This window comes from Triplophysa rosa, linkage group LG13 (genome assembly GCF_024868665.1).
Source record: "Triplophysa rosa linkage group LG13, Trosa_1v2, whole genome shotgun sequence".
NCBI lineage: Eukaryota > Metazoa > Chordata > Actinopteri > Cypriniformes > Nemacheilidae > Triplophysa > Triplophysa rosa.
In genome coordinates this window covers 8,650,311-8,669,185 of record NC_079902.1, presented here as the reverse complement: position 1 = coordinate 8,669,185, position 18,875 = coordinate 8,650,311, and the positions used below count along the sequence as shown (strand labels likewise).

Here is an 18,875-nt window from a genome sequence, read left to right as displayed (position 1 = left end):
CGAAGGGGGTTGACCGGGCCTGCCCACAGCAAATGTCTTCGGTGTGGACTTGTGTTGCTGTTAGATAGTTTCAGACCCTTCCACAGCTGACTTCTCCTCTGGCTTCTTTGTTAGACGGACAGAAGGTAAGAACATTCCTTTGTCTACTCCTCTCTAACTGGCTGATTCCAAAAATCAAGTTTTGTCAATACCAAAATAATTATAGACACACCAATTGTCACTAATAGCTTACGTTTTTCCATTTTTGTTCCATACCAGCATGCTTGGAAGTACAGTATTTCCATGCAGAGATTTACAAAAAGATTTAAAAACAGCACAGACATTGTCAATGGAAACAAGTGTCTATCTGTTTGTGCAAGTTTTGTGTGTTACAAAATGATTCATTAAAAAAATCTTAACATAACATTTGACACTAACAGACTATTTATCAGACAGATGTACTGTGCTGTTTACTAAGTTTGCAGCACAAAACGTGTACTGGAAAGCTCGGAGAGGCACAATAGTGACATATTGTGTGCCACATAAGCAGCAGGAGGGGTGAACACAGAGCCAGAGACAGGGGGGAGGGGAGAACGTCACAGAGCCAGAGAGAGAGAGAGAGAGAGAGAGAGAGAGAGAGAGAGGAGAGGAAGAGAGAGAGAGAGAGCAGAGAGAGAGGAGAGAGAGAGAGAGAGAGAGAGAGAGAGGAGGAGAGGATGAGAGAGAGAGAGAGACAGAGAGAAGAGAGAGAGAGAGAGAGAGAGAGAGAGAGAGAGAGAGAGAGAGAGAGAGGAGAGAGAGAGAGAGAGAGAGAGAGAGAGAGAGAGAGAGAGAGAGAGAGAGAGAGAGAGCACTCCCTTTTCTATTACTCCCATCAAAAGGAATGCATGTTTCCATGGCAATTTTTCAGCAGCTGTTTGGGACCCTGTCGAGACAAGGCCGATGAAGCTGCTTTGGACAAACAAGACTGATGTGAGAACAAACTGTCACAGCTGCTTAGGGGCCGGTGCTATTATACAGGCAACATATTTACTTGAAGAAAAAAGTTAGATTTTAATAGTATGTTTTAATTCTAACGTGCTCAATTTTATGCCACCTGATACCAAATACAAATCAACAAATGAGGTTGACTGAGGTTGGGTTGGACGGTTAGTGTACTTTTTTGACAAATGTGTTATGACATGGATGTAATTTTCCACCTTCCAGTTTGTGTTTTTCCTTCTGGGCACTAAAACGATTTTCATGAGATGGTAAAAAAAGAAAAATGTTTTATTGGAACAAGAATTCTGATGTGCCTTTGGGTAAAACAGGAAAGGTTAAATCTGTTTTTCTATCAGAAGCAGATGGTGCGCAAGAGTTCTGCAGCGAAACAGAAAAAAAACCTACATATCAAACACTGATTTATCATTCTCCTGTTCAGACTTGTGTTTACAATGCATAGAATTCAACAATTCAATATAATATATAAAAAAGTATAAAAAATATATTATTGACTACCATAGCAGGACAAATTACTTTATAATTCTTTTGCTCTGTTGAACACAAGAAGATATTTTGAAGAATGTAGTTTTCGGGCACTTTTGACTACCATTGTCATTTTTCCATACTATGGTAGTCAATGGGGTCCAAGAACTGTTTGGTTACAAGCATTCTTCCAAATATCTTTCTCTGTGTTCAACCAAACAAAGAAATGTATACAGGTCTGGAACAACTAGAGAGTGAGTAATTAATTGCAGAACTTTCATTTTTGGGTGAACTATCCCTTTAATTTCTCAAAAGATGAATCTGATTTTAACCTCAGTTTAGTCCTGGACAGATTTTTTATTGTTATTTTTACAGGTTAAACCTGCTCTCCCATGCACAGCTGCTCTGTTCTTTGTACAGGATAAAACAGACAGTTCGGCAGTAAAAACCGAGAGGGATATCTTACAAACGGCTGTGGGGGGATGGAGGGGGAAGTTAAGAGGGTCAGGTGATTGTTCACTCAGGTTACAGATCTTTCTGCTCAGTCACTCAAGTCTAACTGTCTTTTGTCCACCTCGGAGGTCCCTGTACCTTGCATACCTCATCCGTATCCATAGCAAAGCTTTTCATCGGAGGATAAAATGTCCTGCTGTGTATACGTTCGCCCCCCACCTACCTTTCATGTTGCACAAAGTTTAGCTTTGTAGCAGCTATTCCACCAAAATAAGATAAAGTTACAGAGAGATGAGTTTTCATTTCCTGTGAAACAAAACCTCAGCGGTAAGACAAACGTTGCATGGTTTTGGCTTCATAGCCTCTGCTTTATTTTGCACAGTTTTTTGCCAAGTTGAATCATTTTTTACGTGTGACTGCTTTTGGCAGACACACAGTTTGGTACGGTGAAGCTTTCAGTCGGGCGATTAGTGAGGGTCTGTTTTTCTTCTCAGCACTGCACAGATGCAGGGAAGTAATAGACAGGTGGTTTGCGCAAGGGTTTAAATCTCATGCCAAGTGGCTTCCCGCTCTATAAATCAAGCGTATCCTACCATGCCAGATCCTTGATCCCTGTTGTGGGCATCGATGATAATGTGTTTGTACTGAAGAAGCTTAAACTACTTTGGAAGATATTACAGCTTGGAAAAGCATGTTTGTCTGCAGAATCGGACGTGCTGTTTAGTATTTAAGCAGAATTTATGAGTTTGTTTGTAGGAGATGCTTTGGCAGCAGGACAAAGTAGCATCACTAATGTGAATACAGTTTTCCAACTCATTTATCTTGTGATCGAACCACCTGTTATGCCAATCCAGAGAGGGGCGAGAATTTCGCCAGCCTGCAGAGCTTCTGGAAAATACCTCTTTAGGAAAAAGCAGAGCACTGAGATCGTGTTATCCTCCCCGCTACTGGATTACCTAACTCGACACTAAAGTAAATACAGAGTTAAAATGGCATCTTTATCCTACTGACTCCCCTCACTTCGGGGATGTTTGATTTCAATCGTGACCTTCCAAATAAAAAAAGTTGTTTTGCTCTAAACAGACTCCACCAAATGGATTTTCACCTAATACTATAAAGTCACTTACATGTGCCAAAACAACTTCTGAAAAGAGTGATGATATTGGGTCATTTCCTTCGTACTGTGACTCACAGCGCTCAAAGCCGTAGCCTGTTAAAATCCACAGTTTTCGGAGTGAAACGGCACATGTTTGTTGACGGATAAGCAAAAACATTCTTTGTTTGCCGTGTTCAGAGACGTCAGCGTTTGAAAGTGTGACAGAATGTCTGTAGTTTTCCATGTCTAAGTCTATTAGAGAAGTGTGGCGTCTCACCTCGGCTCAGGAACCTTCTTTTCCCCTGCCAACGAAAACTAAAGGGTTGACACCCTGGCTGACTCTGATTCATGTCCTCCAGCAGGAATACAAATCAGCTGCACACATGCACAAGAGATTTTTAAAAAATCAAATCGAATTAATACATCTTCATTACAAATTTTAATAAGGTTATTTGAAATCTCAGAGAACAGTCAGAAAGACTTCAAGGGATAGTTCACCCAAAAACAGGGATAGCTCACCCTCAGTCATTTTAAAACTGTTTGACTGAATTTTCCTTCTGCAGAACACAAAAGAAGATCATTTGAAGAATGTTTGTAACCGAACACTGCAGTATCCATTCACTTCTATCGTATGGACACAAACCGATGCAAGTCAATGGGTACCGTAGTTGTTTGGTTACCAACATTCTTTAAAATATCTTCTTGAGTTCTGCATAAGAAAGAAATGCATAGTTTATTAAATTCTGAATATGACATCGAACAACGCAGCCAACTAAATGTTTTTAATTGCCAGATGGAACCACAATGTTTCTCAAACTCATTTTTTTCTTTAAGTAATTCCTCATCGTAGCCGAGGATATTTGAGGATAGTATTGCTGGGCAAATGATTGTTGGGTCAGTGGTTTTAAGAAGTCCCATAGGAATTTTACAACTCGGCCAATTATGAATGTGCAGAAAAAATGCGGTAATCCCATCCTCTCTCTACTCATGCAGAAACATGCCCATCATAGCCTGAGGGGGAAATTAGCTTTAAATCACAGAAAAGATCAACTACAACATGAGTGAAAATATATTTTATAATCAAACTTCATATATATGTTCGTATATGAGAAATCAAAATAGCCACAACAGTAAGTATGCAAAATAAATATTTCGATCATGTCCCATAAAGATAAACGCACACCTTTCAAGTAAAGAAACAACAGGATGTCTTTTGTTTGAAACTACAGCGCACTCTACTATGCCCGTGTTTTAAAAAAACAAAACAATAGTGTCTGGCTTTGATCTCCTCTATCTAAAGTACACCAGTTGATACATTCACCCCAATGATGATACACCCATTGCTGCTTTGAAATTTTCAGCCATAAACAAAAAATATCTATACAGAAAGAGAGAAAGGCAGTCAATAAGATGAGGAAGTCAAACAACCCCTTTCGCCTCACCGGAAAGTGTATATCTCAAGGAGAACATTTCACATCAGTCCTTCTTCCAGGGTCTGTTTGAGAGGGAGAAAAGCATTTGAGCTAGCAGAACAAAGACAACCAAAGCTCTTATCTCAATCAGCTTCATGTCTGGAGAGACAGACTTCTGCTGCTTGGCTCTCTGCTACTCGGCATACAAAGCAGCTCTGATGGCAGAAGCAAGATGTAATATTGCTCAAAGCCTATGCCAGATCCCAACTCCAGCAGCTGCTACATGTGTGTGGTTCGGTGTTGAACTGGTGTGATATTGAACGCAAGTCACAGGTCGACTAATATGAAAGTGAACATGTAAGCCTGATTGACGTGATGCGTGCATGCTACCAAAATGTTTGATCCAATCCTTGGTGGTGATGCGAGTTGTTATTTTTCTTTAGGCTGAAACTCAAGATGAGGGTTTGGATCTTTTTCCTAATCTGCCTTGCTGGCACGACCTTGGCTGCCCCAGTAAGTCAATCTTTGTGTTTAATTAAAACCACATATAACTTAAAGAGATAGTTCACCCAAAAATGAAAATTCTGTCATCATTTACTCACCCTCTTGTCATTTCAAACCTGTATGACTTTCTTTCTTCCGCAGAACACTAAAGAAGATATTTTGAAGAATGTTGGTAACCGAACAACAGCGGTACCCATTCACTTCTATTGCATGGACACAAAACCAATGCAAGTCAATGGGTAGCGCCGTTGTTCGGTTACCAACATTTTTCAAAATATCTTCTTTTGTGTTCTGCAGAAGAAAGAAAGTCATTCGGGTTTAGAATGACAAGAGGGTGAGTAAATGATGACAGAATTTTCATTTATGGGTGAACTATCACTTCTATCACTTTAATGCATTTCATTTCTATGTAATTTTGCAGACTGAAGAGGAGCCAGTTGTGGAGGAGGAGACATTTGTTGAGGGAGAGCCAATTGTTGAAGAGGAGCCAGTTGTTGAAGAGGTATAATGCGTTTACCTCAAATAAATAAAAAGCAAAATCTCAGCTTTTAGAATTTTTACGACCCGTCAAGCCAGCTATTGGGCAAAAAATAGATAGACCCCCGTAATGATAACAGATGCGTTTCATACACACATGCCGAGTTTCCTCTTAAATTCCCCGGGGAATTGAAATCCGCAAAATATATATATATATATCAATTACTTTTCAATGCGTTCCTACAGCCCACACAGATGCTCTATTGGCCACAAAATCAAATCGCTACTGTGGCTGGCCAGTTATGTGGGTCATTCATAACCAGTTGATTCATTTGAAGCTCAGCCGCTTTAAAAAATAGCAAAGCTGGGTTTTAAAACTCAATTTGGTAATAATATCCACAATGCTTTGTTTTCTTATCATTTAGGAGCCGGAAGTGGGAGCCAACCCGGTCCAGGTGGAGACAGGAGAATTTGATGAGGCCATTGAGATTGTGGAGGATTTTATTGCCGAGAGTGAGTTAAATAACATTACCCAAAATAACCCGAGGCTTCTGTTCATCATTTAGAGTTCTCCATGCCTCAAATACCTTGCTGCAAAGTTTTATTGAAAAGAGATGAGAGCTGCAGCTTGCATCATGCAGCCCTCCTTCCCTGCGTATGAATCGAGATTACGTGAATCGATTGCACGGGCGAACATAAAGCCAAGCGTAATAACAGACTGCATATAAGTCAAAAGTAGACGGCTGTAATTATGGGATCCGACAGACTGTAGTTATTCAGCCACATGATGTGTTTGCGTAGGAAATAAAAAGCAAGGATGGAGACGTTTTACAACATAGTTAAAAGAAACAAAAAAGGAAATACATAAACTGTTTTTGTGTCTTAATTGCATTTTCTTTCCAGACCCCTGCCTGAACCATCACTGCAAGAAAGGCAAAGTGTGCGAGGTTGACGACAGCAACCAGCCAATGTGTGTGTGCCAGGACCCTCTGACATGCCCCGCCCCTGTGGGAGAATTTGAGCATGTGCGTTTTATTTCATTCCTTCATTTGACATATCTCATGTTTTCACATGTGCAGTGACAGAAATGCATTGAAATTTACATTTATATCCAATAACTCCGTTTGGGTACAAATCCAATCCTGTCAAGATGACAATCGTGGCATTTAAAGCTTCTCATGTTTACGACACGTAGATCTGTGGAACTGACAACAAAACATACGAGTCCTCTTGCCACTTCTTCGCCACCAAATGCGCCCTGGAGGGCACCAAGAAGGGCCACAAGCTGCACCTGGACTACATCGGACCCTGCAAACGTGAGTCCGCCCTATGGATAAAAAGCACATTTGAATGGACTTTCCAAAATGTTTGCCGCTGAGTATAATGTTTAGATAAGCCTCGTCTGTAAAATGAAATGGCGACGAGTGCTTTGGATTGATTGATGGCTTGTAGCTTTCAGGCGTTCCTTGAACCCTTTGCACAGACAGAGCACAGGGCAAGATCGAGCTTGCCAGTGCTGCTTCACAAAGCAGAATGATCCCCCTTAAATCTGTCTCATCCACAGCCTACGTATGCTTTATGAGATCAGTCGGGACTGAAGGGCTCAGATGGAGCTCCTGCTGTGGTGTGGTCTCATTTCTAGGCGGGGTGTCTCAGTCAGGGACGAACGAAGAAAAATAAGTTTCTGGCATACATGGATTAGACCGCAACAGCTATGGCACTATTAGCCAGAGGGCTGTAATTTGGCCCTTTTAACACTATCAGGCGTACACTACAGTGAATTTGAGAATACAGTATATGCAGAGATACGAGCTGGCATGCTGTTTTTGTTGATTATTTATTTTAAATCTATTGCTTTTTAATGTTTGATTTTTGCCCCAGTCATTGCCCCCTGCTTGAACAACGAGCTAAATGAGTTTCCCCTGCGCATGAGGGACTGGCTGAAGAACGTGCTGGTGGCCCTGTTTGAGCGTGATGAGGAAAACAACCTGCTCACAGAGAAGCAGAAACTGAGAGTCAGTTCAACCTTTAGAATTTCACAGTCTAAAGAAGTGTTTAAATGCGATTGTTTAACCTGCAGAACTTCCCATGGGTGGCTTAATGCATGCAAAATACACCACACTGTCAAGTGCTTTACAATAAGGTTTTATTTGTTAACATTTATAAATGCATTCACTAACATGAACTAACAATGAGCAATAAAGTTTTTTAGCATTTATTAATCTTTGTTAATGTTAGTTAATGTCAATACTCAATACTATTATTCATGCTAGTTCATTGCATTAAGTAATGTTAACAGTGTTAACTACTGACTTTAAAGGGATAGTTCACCCAAAAATAAAAATTCTGTCATTATTTACTCACCTTCCAGTTGCTCCAAATCTGTATAAATTTCTTTCTTATGATGAACACAGAGAAAGATTTTGGAGGAATGCTTATAACCAAACAGTTCTTGGACCCCATTGACTACCATAGTAGGAAAAAATACTTTATAATCTTTTTTGTTCTGTTGAACACAAAAGAAAATATTTTTGAAGAGTGTAAGACAGCAAACAGTTATGGGGCACTTTTGACTACCATTGTCATTTTTCCTACTATGATAGTCAATGGGGTCCAAGAACTGTTTGGTTACAAGCATTCTTCCAAATATCTTTAATGTGTTCAACCAAACAAAGAAATCCATACAGGTTTGGAAAAACTATAGAGTGAGTAATTAATGCCAGAATTTTCATTTTTGGGTGAACTATGTTTTTGTAAAAGCTGGATTTGACATGAACTAAGATGAATAAATTCTGTAGAAGTATTGTTCTGAGTTGGTTCATATTAGTTAAAGGAATAGTTCACCCAAAAAACATTTACTCAACCTCAAGGTGCTTCAAAACTGTATAAATTTTATTGTTCCACTGAACACAAAAGAAGGTATTTAGAAGAATGTTTGTAAACTAACAGTAATGGTCAATGGTGCCCCAGAACTGTTTGGTTTCCCACATTTGGAAGAATATCTTCTCTTGTGTTCAACAGAACAAATACATTTATACAGGTTTGAAACAACTTGAGGCCGTGTAAACAATGACAGTATTTTAATTTTTGGGTGAACTGTCCCGTTCATGCATTGACTAATGTTAACAAAATACAGCCTTATTGTAAAGTGTTACCTTTAAATCTAAGCCATTTTCAAGTACTTTTTTCCAAAAGTAACATGAAGTGAAATCTCACCAGCAAATGTCTGTTTCTAGGTGAAGAAGATCTATGAGAATGAGAAGAGACTGGAGGCTGGTGAGCACTCTCTGGACCTTCTGGCTCTGGACTTTGAGAAGAACTACAACATGTACATCTACCCTGTGCACTGGCAGTTTGGCCAGCTTGACCAGCACCCCATTGACGGGTATGTTTCCATACTAAATTCATATCATACTTAGGGCTAACACATTTCAATAAACTTGCATTTGTTAACAATACATTAGCCACATAAACTAACAATAAACAACACTTGCGCAACATTTATTTATCTTAGTTCATGTTAACTTATGGACAATAAATAACATTAAGATTAATAAATGTTAGGAAAACTCTATTGCTCATTGTTAGTTTATGATATCTAATGCATTTACTATTTTTAACAAATACAACCTTATTGTTTGCCTTTTCGTGTACTCTGCCAGGTTCCTGTCCCACACTGAACTGGCCCCTCTGCGTGCCCCTCTCATCCCTATGGAGCACTGCACCACCAGCTTCTTTGAGCATTGTGATGCTGACAAGGACAAGTACATCGCTCTTGAGGAATGGGCCAACTGCTTTGGAATCAAAGAGCGTGAGTTTCTTTGTATTTGTCAATGCCTTGTATTACTTTTTTCTAGTAGCTTAATTGAACATATTAACTAACTTTGATCATTTTCTGCTTTCAGAGGATATCGACAACGACCTTGTCATCTAAAGCATGTCTAAAATCGTCACTTCCTAGTTACTATTGGGACGAGGTGCTAACCCTTAAATTAAAATCAAAGTAAAGGTGCTAATCGCGATTGCTAACAACCTCCATACTGTATACCACTAAACATTCATAATGTTTAAAGAGTGCACAACTCACACTGCCCGTTTTAAGTCTCAAGTTAGCTGAAGTTCACAAAACAGATGTTGTACAGGCTGTATTCAAGAGAGTTGAACTACAGTATGATGAACTATGTACATGTATGTTGCCAGATAAATGTTTGTGTTCTGAAAATGGATCCACAAACGCAAAACTCAGAATCAGGGCTTTATTTTAATGTAAGTTTGGAATGGTGGAAATGTACAAAAACAAAATAAAGTTTCCAAATAAATGTCCTTTTTGCTTGCTTGATAAACTTTTTAGTTTTATTTGCTGCACAATTGGTGGTGGATTTTATTCTTTTGATTTCTTTCTAAGATCTAAAAAAACATCTTTAAATTTAGCCCTGAATATCTACAGGTTGTTGTTGTTTTTATTTGCGTGTTGCACCTTTCGGAAATCAGGGCGAAATGTTGAGTGTTTTAAAATTTGAATAATATACAAGAAAATATTATTTGAACTTCAAGAGGACATAATCTCGCAGGATGAGATTTTTTCTCCCTCTAACATGTTCGCATACATTTGCAGTATTTGCCACAATGTGAGCGCTATGCAACTCTTAAAAAAATAAAAGCTACTGAATTTTTCAAACTCAATCTTTGCATGCATTTCTCCATTGTTCTTTATCGTTCTCCTGCAGATATCTAATTTTTCGCATTATTACATGTTTTACTTAAAGGAAAAATAAAAAAAAACAACCCAGGGACACTAGTAGAACCATTGTGCAGTCTACCGTGGGGCTAGAAATGTGGAACACAAATGTTAGTATTTTCACCAAGGGAGGAGTGGATGTTTACGTAATTTTATTGCTTTTGCGTTTATAAAACTATATTTTAGGAACCTTGTATTTAAAAGATTATTTGAGGAATCTGCGCCAGTGTGGCTAGTAAACAGATGAATGTAGAAAAACCCCAAACTGTCAAACCCAAACATTAAATAAACACAAACCTATTTATATTTTGTTTTTAACATACTCTCATTTTGTATTTTATTGGCCTTGTTCATAAATTAACTTCAGAACGATTCGATTTTAGAGGACTACTTGCTTGTGGAGAGTTTTCTTAATTTCTTAAAAGCACATAATTTATTATGCTAAAATAATTATTCTCACTAGCCATCAAAAATGTGAGCACTATAGATGAAACTAAACGTCATGAGCAATGCACAACACGGTGGGAAAATAAGTTAATGGTCTCAGTGGGCATAGACAGTCATGGGAAAGCAGAGCTCCAGTAGAGAGAGAGCAGGATTTACCCAGTCACCATGCTTACCCTTCCAGCCAGACACTCACATCAGGAATCCTGAACAATGGCAGAGCTCCAGAACAGTAAGCTTGGACCAGCCCCTGCAATGGGAGGAGTAAACCACTCCTCTTCTCCTTAACCATCCACGCCTCCTTGACCATACAAACCAGAATGATGGTGCAGATCACAAAAACACAGTATAAACTAATAATGTGGATGAATGTTAGACATAATCTTGTTACATCCAGTGCACAGATCAGACATGTTTATCCAAAGCAACTTACAGTGCATTCCACATGCCCATTTGATCAGTTTGTATGTTTCCTGGGAAATCAACTCTTGATCTTGTGTTGATAGTGTCATGCTCTACCGGTTGAGCTCCGGCAACACAACCTGTTCTTCTTAAATCATAACTAATCTTATTTCCACAATCACATAGGAATAGTGCACAAACAGGCAGTGAAGCATCTCTGTCCGCTCTACCATCTTGAAACGAAGGCGTTCAGTAAAACACTCCGTTAATGAGAGCTGTTGAAAATGTTTGGTGGGATTTAATACTCATCACGGATTGTTGGAAGTTAGATTAATCCTTTTTAATTGCAAACAAATGATCTGTATCGTCTTCAAACGCCGATTGTTCATTATGTATGAGACATGTGTCGCCTCCTAGTGGACAATATGCGTTCAGTATATCTACTTTGTAGATATAATTGCTATATTAATTCGAAATATAGTTCTATAAAATTGTAGAGTTACGCTGCCGAATAAACTTGCTTAACACTCGAGTAAAATACACCCCATTACAAACAAAAGCATTTTGAGACACTTTACTAGTTGGGTTTCGTACCTTTCTTCGTTCACAGTACTTGGAATGGACGCTCAATGTTTGTTTGTGCCGTACAGTTTCAACTATGTGCACAACTATCACCTGGCAACTGAGTTTCGCAAAGACACCATGGCTGCTACGCAATTCATATTCTTCATTGTTCAGCACGTTCATGCCGGCCTAGCAACCTTGATTTAATCATTTCGGCGTCAATTTTAATAGGGTACAACTCTCATATAGTTAACGCTTATTGGTTACATTTCTAGGATTTTGGAGTGAGCGATTTTTGATTGGGTGCGTAAATTCTCCTCGATGATACTATTGGTTGCCGAGGTTTGCGTGCCAGCTCGGGTTGATTTGGACGCAGCTAATGTAAAACCGGCAATTCGCCACACGCGCTGCTGTTGCCAGTATCTGAGCTAAAGTCTCACAGCTACCGGCACGGGAGGTGGTTACTTCAAAATCACTTCAAACTCGACCTCAAACATATTATCGATTCCCTCCTGGTAAGTGTTTTAGCGAATTCACGATTTGTGTTTGAAAGCACGCGATGTGTTATTTTTATTTTAACATGTTTTGTGTTGTGTAGCTTATTGATTCTCGGTTAGCTCATGCGCAGCTAATAGCCATGTGCTTGACGCAAAGCCTAATTTTATAATACTTGCCTATTTCTTACATTCTCCTATTAATACATTACACACGAGTCACATTGCGGTTGCATGTTGTCGTGTGTTTGATAAAATACGTTGTTAGGCCACCGGCGTGGGATTTCGTTAGTCGACGCGTTGAGGATTAGCTTTAGCCACATTCAGCTCAATGCTAGCCGACATTTCCGTCAGAGAGAATCCATCTTTTCTTATTCTTTTATATTGTATTATATTCATTTTTCTTTTGTACATACACGGTGGAAGTCAACGACATAGAAGTGAACATTTATTGATCCACTAATATTTATATAGGCAGTGTTTAATACAGCAAACGCGAATCTGATCCAACATAATGCGGCGAAGGTCTGGACACGTGCCTTTATTCGTCGGTTATAATTGAACGGATTTGCTCAAATATTATATTTGAAGCCTGTCCTTAGCCTCGACGTGATCACAAAAGACCAGGCTCAGGATGGAAACTAGGTCATTGGAGATAAACGGGCCTGGTTATATGCCTTTCACAATGGTCTTTATAATACCACTCGGGTTTTTTCTCTCGCTTTAAAGTCAAACGGTACACGATACTGACCCAAGCACATAGGGTGTGACTTCATGCAGACATCTCGACGTTCGTCGATAATAAACCGCCCCATTGCGTCTCGATCTGGATTGGCTTAACAAAGGGTTTCAGTTTCACCAAAGGGTCTGTCGTTTAATTTTTTCAGCTTATGTGGTTTACGGATCGTAATGAGCTGTCGTGTTTTTTACTTTTAGTTGAAACCAGTTGACCAAAGAAATGGTGATGGAGAAGCCAAGTGCCCAGCTTGTGGGGCGAGAGTTTGTCCGACAGTACTACACCCTGCTGAACCAGGCGCCCGATTACCTGCACAGGTGACTGTTTGTTTTCTGAGATTTCTCTTTTACACACTTATGGTAACGTCATGTAAATGCCTAGTAGTGTATACATATTTAGATTTGTAGCTGCAAATGACACGGAAGTGTTTTTTTCTCAGGTTTTATGGCAAGAACTCGTCTTACGTTCATGGGGGTCTGGACAGTAATGGCAAACACGCTGAAGCTGTCTTCGGCCAGTCTGTGAGTTTCATAACCAGTGCTTGTCTCCCTTTGAATCCCAGTACTTGTTGTTTGATGTTAATGTTTTTGTGGTTTTTAATAGGAAATCCATAAGAAGGTAATGGCTCTGAGTTTCCGTGATTGCCACACTAAGATAAGGCATGTGGATGCCCATGCCACTCTGAATGAGGGAGTGGTGGTGCAAGTCATGGGCGAGCTGTCCAATAACATGCAGCCCATGAGGAAGTTCATGCAGACGTTTGTTCTGGCGCCTGAGGTATGAACGTTTCTTAATTCTTACCTATCAATTAATGTAGATCAATAACAGTGTGTTTACCTTAACTGCATGTTTTAGAACTGTGTTAATTTAAAGGGGTCATATGGCGCAAACGCATGTTTTTACGTGTCTTTGGTGTGTTATAAGTTGCCCATGCGTGTATTGGACATGTAAAATTGCACAAATGAAAGTGTTGGAACAAAAGATGCATTCTATCTAAAAGCGAATGCTCACCCAGACCTGCCTGAAACGCCTCGTGTAACCACACCCCCACAAATCTACATCAGTTCGTGGTATGATTTGACTAAGACCGCCCAAATGTATACGCAAGTAAGGTGGGCGTACCTGTCAGTACAATTGCTTTGGAACCTGATGTTCCAAATATGGTAAGAGGCGTTACATTTCCGTCACACGCTTGCAGTATTCGACCAATCACTACGCACTGGTTAACTGGCCAATCATAGCACACCTTGCTTTTCAGAGCGATGGCTTTGTAAAAAATCAACGTGTTTCAGAGAGGCGGGGCAAAGAGGAGATGCAAACATGCACGGTATGTGGAAAATACAGCGTTTTAGAACCTTAAATCGTCTATACACATTACATTGCATTACATCTAAAACATACGAAAATATTCATTTTAGCTGTGTCATATGACCCCTTTAATAGGTTTTTTGTAGCAGTACTTAGTATCTTGTAATGAATTAAATTTTATGACGTTATGTAGGCATGTCTTTTTTTTCCAATCTTCAGTATTTGACTGATACAAGTTTTATTAAAGGCAGCTTTCAAAATCCAATAAACATTCACAAGGCTGGAAATTTTATTTAAAGTGCCTCCATCAATTTGGTGAATTAACTTGGATTTGATTTTAGACCATTTTCAATTAATCTTATTACTCTTGTCTACATTTGTTTTGCCGTGTCATCTTCCTAGGGCACCGTTGCGAATAAGTTCTACGTGCACAATGATATTTTCCGGTACCAGGATGAAGTATTTGGCGACTCAGACTCCGATGCTCCTGAGGGTGAGCAGCTGATGTACTCTCTTGATGTATTTAGAGGCTCTTTAGAGCAATTTGTCTCACTGTGAGCAGATGATTTCATTCTTGTCCTGCTGTTGACAGAGTCTGAGGAGGATGTGGAGGAGCTGGAACGGGTCCACTCACCTGAGGTGGTCCAGGATGAGCCTGCCGGATACTATGAACACCCACCATGGTAATTATTCTTTAGTTTCCAGTTCACCTCAATTTTAATAATTATGTTTTGGTTATTGTAGTTATTAACATAAACAATTGTTTTAGTTTTTGAACATTTAAGTTCCATATTTACCAATTTTTGTAACTTTAATTTTTGTTATAAGATTTATTTTAGGTTTAGTTTATTGTTTTAGTGCTTAAAGGGATAGTTCATCCAAAAATAAAAAAATCTGTCATCTATTCACGCTCATGTAATTTCATAGCTGTATCAGTTACTTTGTTCCGATGAACACAAAAATGAAGAATGTTAGTCATTTTCAATTCCGTAACATCATTGACTACCATAGTAAGAATTAAATGGTAGTCAAAGGTGCCCGAGAACTGTTTGTTTTGCTAAATTCTTCAAAATATCTCATTATGTGTTCAACAGAACAAAAAAACGTTAATTTTTTCCTACTATGGTAGTGGATGATGTCCCAGAACTGAAAATTGCTAACATTCTTCCAAATATCTTTCTGTGTTAATTGGAATAAAGACATTTATACAGGTTTGTATAAACCTAAACAACCTGAGGGTGAGTAAATGATGACATATTTTTCATTTTTGGATGAACAATCCCTTTAAATTTATTTCAGGGGCTATTGAAATGTTTCGTCTAGTTTACGGTTTTCCTGTAACTTTCAGGCCAATATCGTTTTGATTTTTATCAACTATAACAGCCTTGTGTTGGACTCATCAACACAATATGCTTATTTACATTTATTGCTGAATAAGTTTTATTATTACTGCTGTCCTTCTGAAATGTTTATTAAAATAACATATATTGTGATTTAAATGTTTTGCCATAATACGTTATTAATCACAATTTATGTTTTTCACTGGGTTTTGCAAGTATCTAACCAGTAAAAAGTATTAAAAGTGCTTCTCAACTTTAATAAAGTGTTTATTCCATTTCCTGGAAAAAGCTAATTGGACATCCATTGGGTTGTTTTACAGTGTTGAGCCAGAGGGGCTGCAAGAGGAGGTAGCGGTGACCCCAGAGCCCCAGCCTGAGCCAGAAGAAGAGGTGGAGTGTGAGCCAACAGCTGTAGAGCTGAAACAGGAGCACGTCAGTCAACCCGAGACTCATGCCGAGGAAAAGACTCAAAGAGCTCCCCCTTCACCCACGCCTGCTGACACTGCACCCACCATGCCAGAGGACAGCCGCCGGGTAAGATGCTCATCACTCTCTGCTGCTGTTCTGGGGGGCCACTTTCCACAAACGGTTCAGATCCGACCAAAGTCAAACACACCTTTATGTGATCTAAAGGGTTACTTCACCCAAAAATGAAAATTGTCATTTACTCGCCTTCAAGTTGTTTCAAATCTGCAATTTCTTTGTTCTGATGAACACAGAGAAAGATACTTGGAAGAATGCCTATAACCAAACAGATCTTGCACCCCATTGAGTCCCATAGTAGGAATATCATTTTTTTTGTTCTGTTGAACACAAAAGACGACATTTTGAAGAATGTAGGACAGCAAACAGTTCTGGGGCACTTTTGACTACCATTGTATTTTTTCCTACTATGGGAGTCAATGGGGGGCCAAATCTGTCTGCTTATAGGCATTCTTCCAAATATCTTTCTCTGTGTTCATCAGAACAAATAAATGTATACAGATTTGGAACAACTCGAAGGTGAGTAAATGTCAGAATATTCATTTTTGAGTGAAGCAGTCCTGAAGACCCTAGTCCTGGTGGGCCACATCCAGAGTCTCATGTCAACTTAACTTCACAAAACTAAACTGATGTAACAGACTGGTTAAATGAGAGTGCTATAACTGCTTTCATTTTTTTAGCCGTCCTCGTGGGCTTCAGTCACAAGCAAGAATCTCCCACCTGGAGGAGTGGTCCCTGTGACAGGAGTCCCTCCGCATGTTGTCAGAGTTCCATCTGCTCAGGTAGACAAACATCTTTCATCATGTTTAAGATATGCCATACTTTAATATTACATTCGGTCTCATAATTTATTATTCATGTTAGGTTGTTATTGTAGTTTTAGATGTGATGTGATGATGTGACTTCTATCCATTATCAAAAATGTTAAACGTGAGCTATGGTCACTTTTAATAGTGATTGTTTGTTTATAGCCACGTGTAGAGGTGAAAGCAGAAACACAGACCACAGCACAGAGACCCCAGAGAGACCAGAGACCACGCGACCAAAGGCCAGGACCGTCTCCAGCTCACAGAACACCAAGACCGGGAGGTGTGCAAAATTTCTCCTCTGCCATGTGGCAAATTACTTTGTTAAATTGCTGCGATTTGTAATTTAGCTAGCGTTTGCCTGTACTTTTTCCATTCTTCATTAGCTGATTTTGCTACTTCTCTATAAACTTTAGTGGCTCTGGCAAAACTGCTTAAGGCAGCCTCAGCACAGTTTAATGAACGTCCTGTCTGTGTATAAATAGGATCTCACCCTGCAAAATAGAAAGTTCGATTAAAAGCACAAATCATGGCTGGTCCATTAGCAAACTGAGAGGACATGCATCATATGCAGATTGCAGTGTCATTCGTCTAATGCGTAATCTTTGGTTAGCAGTGCGAGAGGGGGAGAGCGGTGAGTCAGAGGTGAGGCGAGCAGTCCGGTACCCTGACAGCCACCAGCTCTTCGTTGGAAACGTGCCTCACGACGTGGACAAGACTGAACTCAAAGAATTCTTTGAACGTGAGTTTATGAAGCGATGCATTTACATATGTTCACGCTCTCATTGCATGTGCTCACCAGCTTAATTTGTCTTGTGTAGAATATGGTACAGTCCTAGAGTTGAGGATCAACAGCGGTGGCAAGCTGCCTAACTTTGGATTTGTGGTATTTGACGATTCTGAGCCAGTGCAGAAGATTCTCAGCAATCGGGTACGGTCAACCCTCTGATGTCATGTTTCCTCGATGTACTTGAACAAATGCAGGATGATCAGAATAACCTTCTTTACATTTCAGCCCATTAAGCTGCGAGGAGACGTCCGACTCAACGTGGAGGAGAAAAAGACCCGCTCTGCCCGTGAAGGTGACCGGCGAGACATCCGCCCCAGAGGCCCCGGTGGACCGCGAGACAGGATAGGCGGTTCAAGGGGGCCACCCACCCGCGGAGGCACGGCTCAGAAACCTAGTTTCGGAGCCGGTCGCGGCACAGGATCCAGCGAGGCCCGCTACACGGGACCACGTCAGTGAGGCAGCTCCAACGTCATTCGCTGCTGATGCAAGTCACCCTGGTTCACACAGATGGCTTCCCTTGTTCCCCATCTACATCCCCCACTCCAGGACCCGGAGTGTGAATTCTTTATCTGGACTCTTCCTTTTATTTCTGAGTTTGAACTTGAATTTGTTGTAAAAAAACAAAACTACTTGAATTGGGGAAGGAGAAACCTGGCTTTTCGTTCTCTCCCTGTTTCTTAAAGGAACGTGTTTTTACTGCTTGGGCAATCCTGTGTATTGCTAGCACCCGCTTTCAGGTCAAGTGCAAGTATGGTTTTATTTGGAATTGTTGCCAAGTCGAATCATGGTTGTGTGTGAGTGACTATCTAGCATGTAAAGAATCCTGTTTGCCTTCTACTGTTGCACTTCATCAAGAATGACAACATTTTAACAACTCCACTCATGAGAGAACAAAATAAACTATGTACTATTTTGAAGCATGGGTGTGTCGTGTCTGGGAGATGAGGTTAAGGGGGTTCTCGGGGTCATGAAGAAATATCAGGGATTTTAAGACTTTTTTTTAATGCCTCAGCACTGTTTATTTGGCGTATAATTGATGTGAATGCAGATTTAATTTACATGTGCTCTCCAGTAATACCCAATGCCTAACGTTCTGTCTGAGGATCCTCATACCATTGGTTCAATCTTTTATCCCCCACTGTTGCCAAGGTATTGTTGGTCATAATGGCAAAAGTCAATTTTGCAACTATCGGCATCTATCACCCAGCTGCCAAAGTGATGAGATTTTGCAATATTGTGCTGCCGCTCTCAAAAAATATCAATACTTTTTATTAGCCCAACAGTGTTCCTTCACAGATATATCCCGAGGCATACGGCAGCAAATCATCTTTCCATTTTCTCAGTCTGATTCTATAACCGATGTATCATGAGATTATTGACCCTAA

At 39.9% G+C, this 18,875-nt stretch overlaps 2 protein-coding genes across 6 annotated transcripts; both read left to right on the top strand.

Moving 5' to 3' along the window:
• On the top strand, positions 1–9,708 carry sparc (secreted protein, acidic, cysteine-rich (osteonectin)). 2 transcript variants are annotated; one of them, XM_057349891.1, is made up of 10 exons: positions 1–125; positions 4,848–4,917; positions 5,330–5,410; positions 5,811–5,898; positions 6,289–6,410; positions 6,581–6,701; positions 7,267–7,400; positions 8,622–8,770; positions 9,048–9,196; positions 9,291–9,708. In XM_057349891.1, the coding sequence occupies exons 2-10, from the start codon at positions 4,861–4,863 to the stop codon at positions 9,317–9,319; spliced, it is 930 nt and encodes a 309-aa protein (XP_057205874.1). In that variant the 5' UTR covers positions 1–125; positions 4,848–4,860; the 3' UTR covers positions 9,320–9,708. The 2 variants fall into 2 exon arrangements, with proteins under 2 accessions (XP_057205874.1, XP_057205875.1); XM_057349892.1 differs by having other exon boundaries at positions 13–130.
• Positions 9,709–11,927: 2,219 nt separating this feature from the next.
• Positions 11,928–18,407, top strand: g3bp1 (GTPase activating protein (SH3 domain) binding protein 1). Of its 4 annotated transcripts, none has more exons than XM_057350085.1 (13): positions 11,928–12,048; positions 12,964–13,080; positions 13,203–13,284; positions 13,367–13,540; positions 14,022–14,090; positions 14,474–14,564; positions 14,664–14,754; positions 15,732–15,945; positions 16,575–16,676; positions 16,866–16,983; positions 17,317–17,442; positions 17,522–17,631; positions 17,716–18,407. In XM_057350085.1, the coding sequence occupies exons 2-13, from the start codon at positions 12,986–12,988 to the stop codon at positions 17,944–17,946; spliced, it is 1,503 nt and encodes a 500-aa protein (XP_057206068.1). In that variant the 5' UTR covers positions 11,928–12,048; positions 12,964–12,985; the 3' UTR covers positions 17,947–18,407. The 4 variants fall into 4 exon arrangements, with proteins under 4 accessions (XP_057206068.1, XP_057206067.1, XP_057206070.1 ...); XM_057350084.1 differs by having other exon boundaries at positions 17,314–17,442; XM_057350087.1 differs by lacking the exon at positions 14,022–14,090.
• Positions 18,408–18,875: the final 468 nt, after the last annotated feature.

Coding starts and splice junctions, on each gene's coding strand:
- g3bp1 (XM_057350084.1), top strand. CDS start 12,986: ATGGTGATGGAGAAGCCAAGTGCCCAGCTTGTGGGGCGAGAGTTTGTC. Junction 13,081..13,202: donor GCGCCCGATTACCTGCACAG/GTGACTGTTTGT, acceptor TTTTTTTCTCAG/GTTTTATGGCAAGAACTCGT. Junction 14,755..15,731: donor TACTATGAACACCCACCATG/GTAATTATTCTT, acceptor GTTGTTTTACAG/TGTTGAGCCAGAGGGGCTGC.
- sparc (XM_057349891.1), top strand. CDS start 4,861: ATGAGGGTTTGGATCTTTTTCCTAATCTGCCTTGCTGGCACGACCTTG. Junction 4,918..5,329: donor GCACGACCTTGGCTGCCCCA/GTAAGTCAATCT, acceptor GTAATTTTGCAG/ACTGAAGAGGAGCCAGTTGT. Junction 6,411..6,580: donor CTGTGGGAGAATTTGAGCAT/GTGCGTTTTATT, acceptor TACGACACGTAG/ATCTGTGGAACTGACAACAA.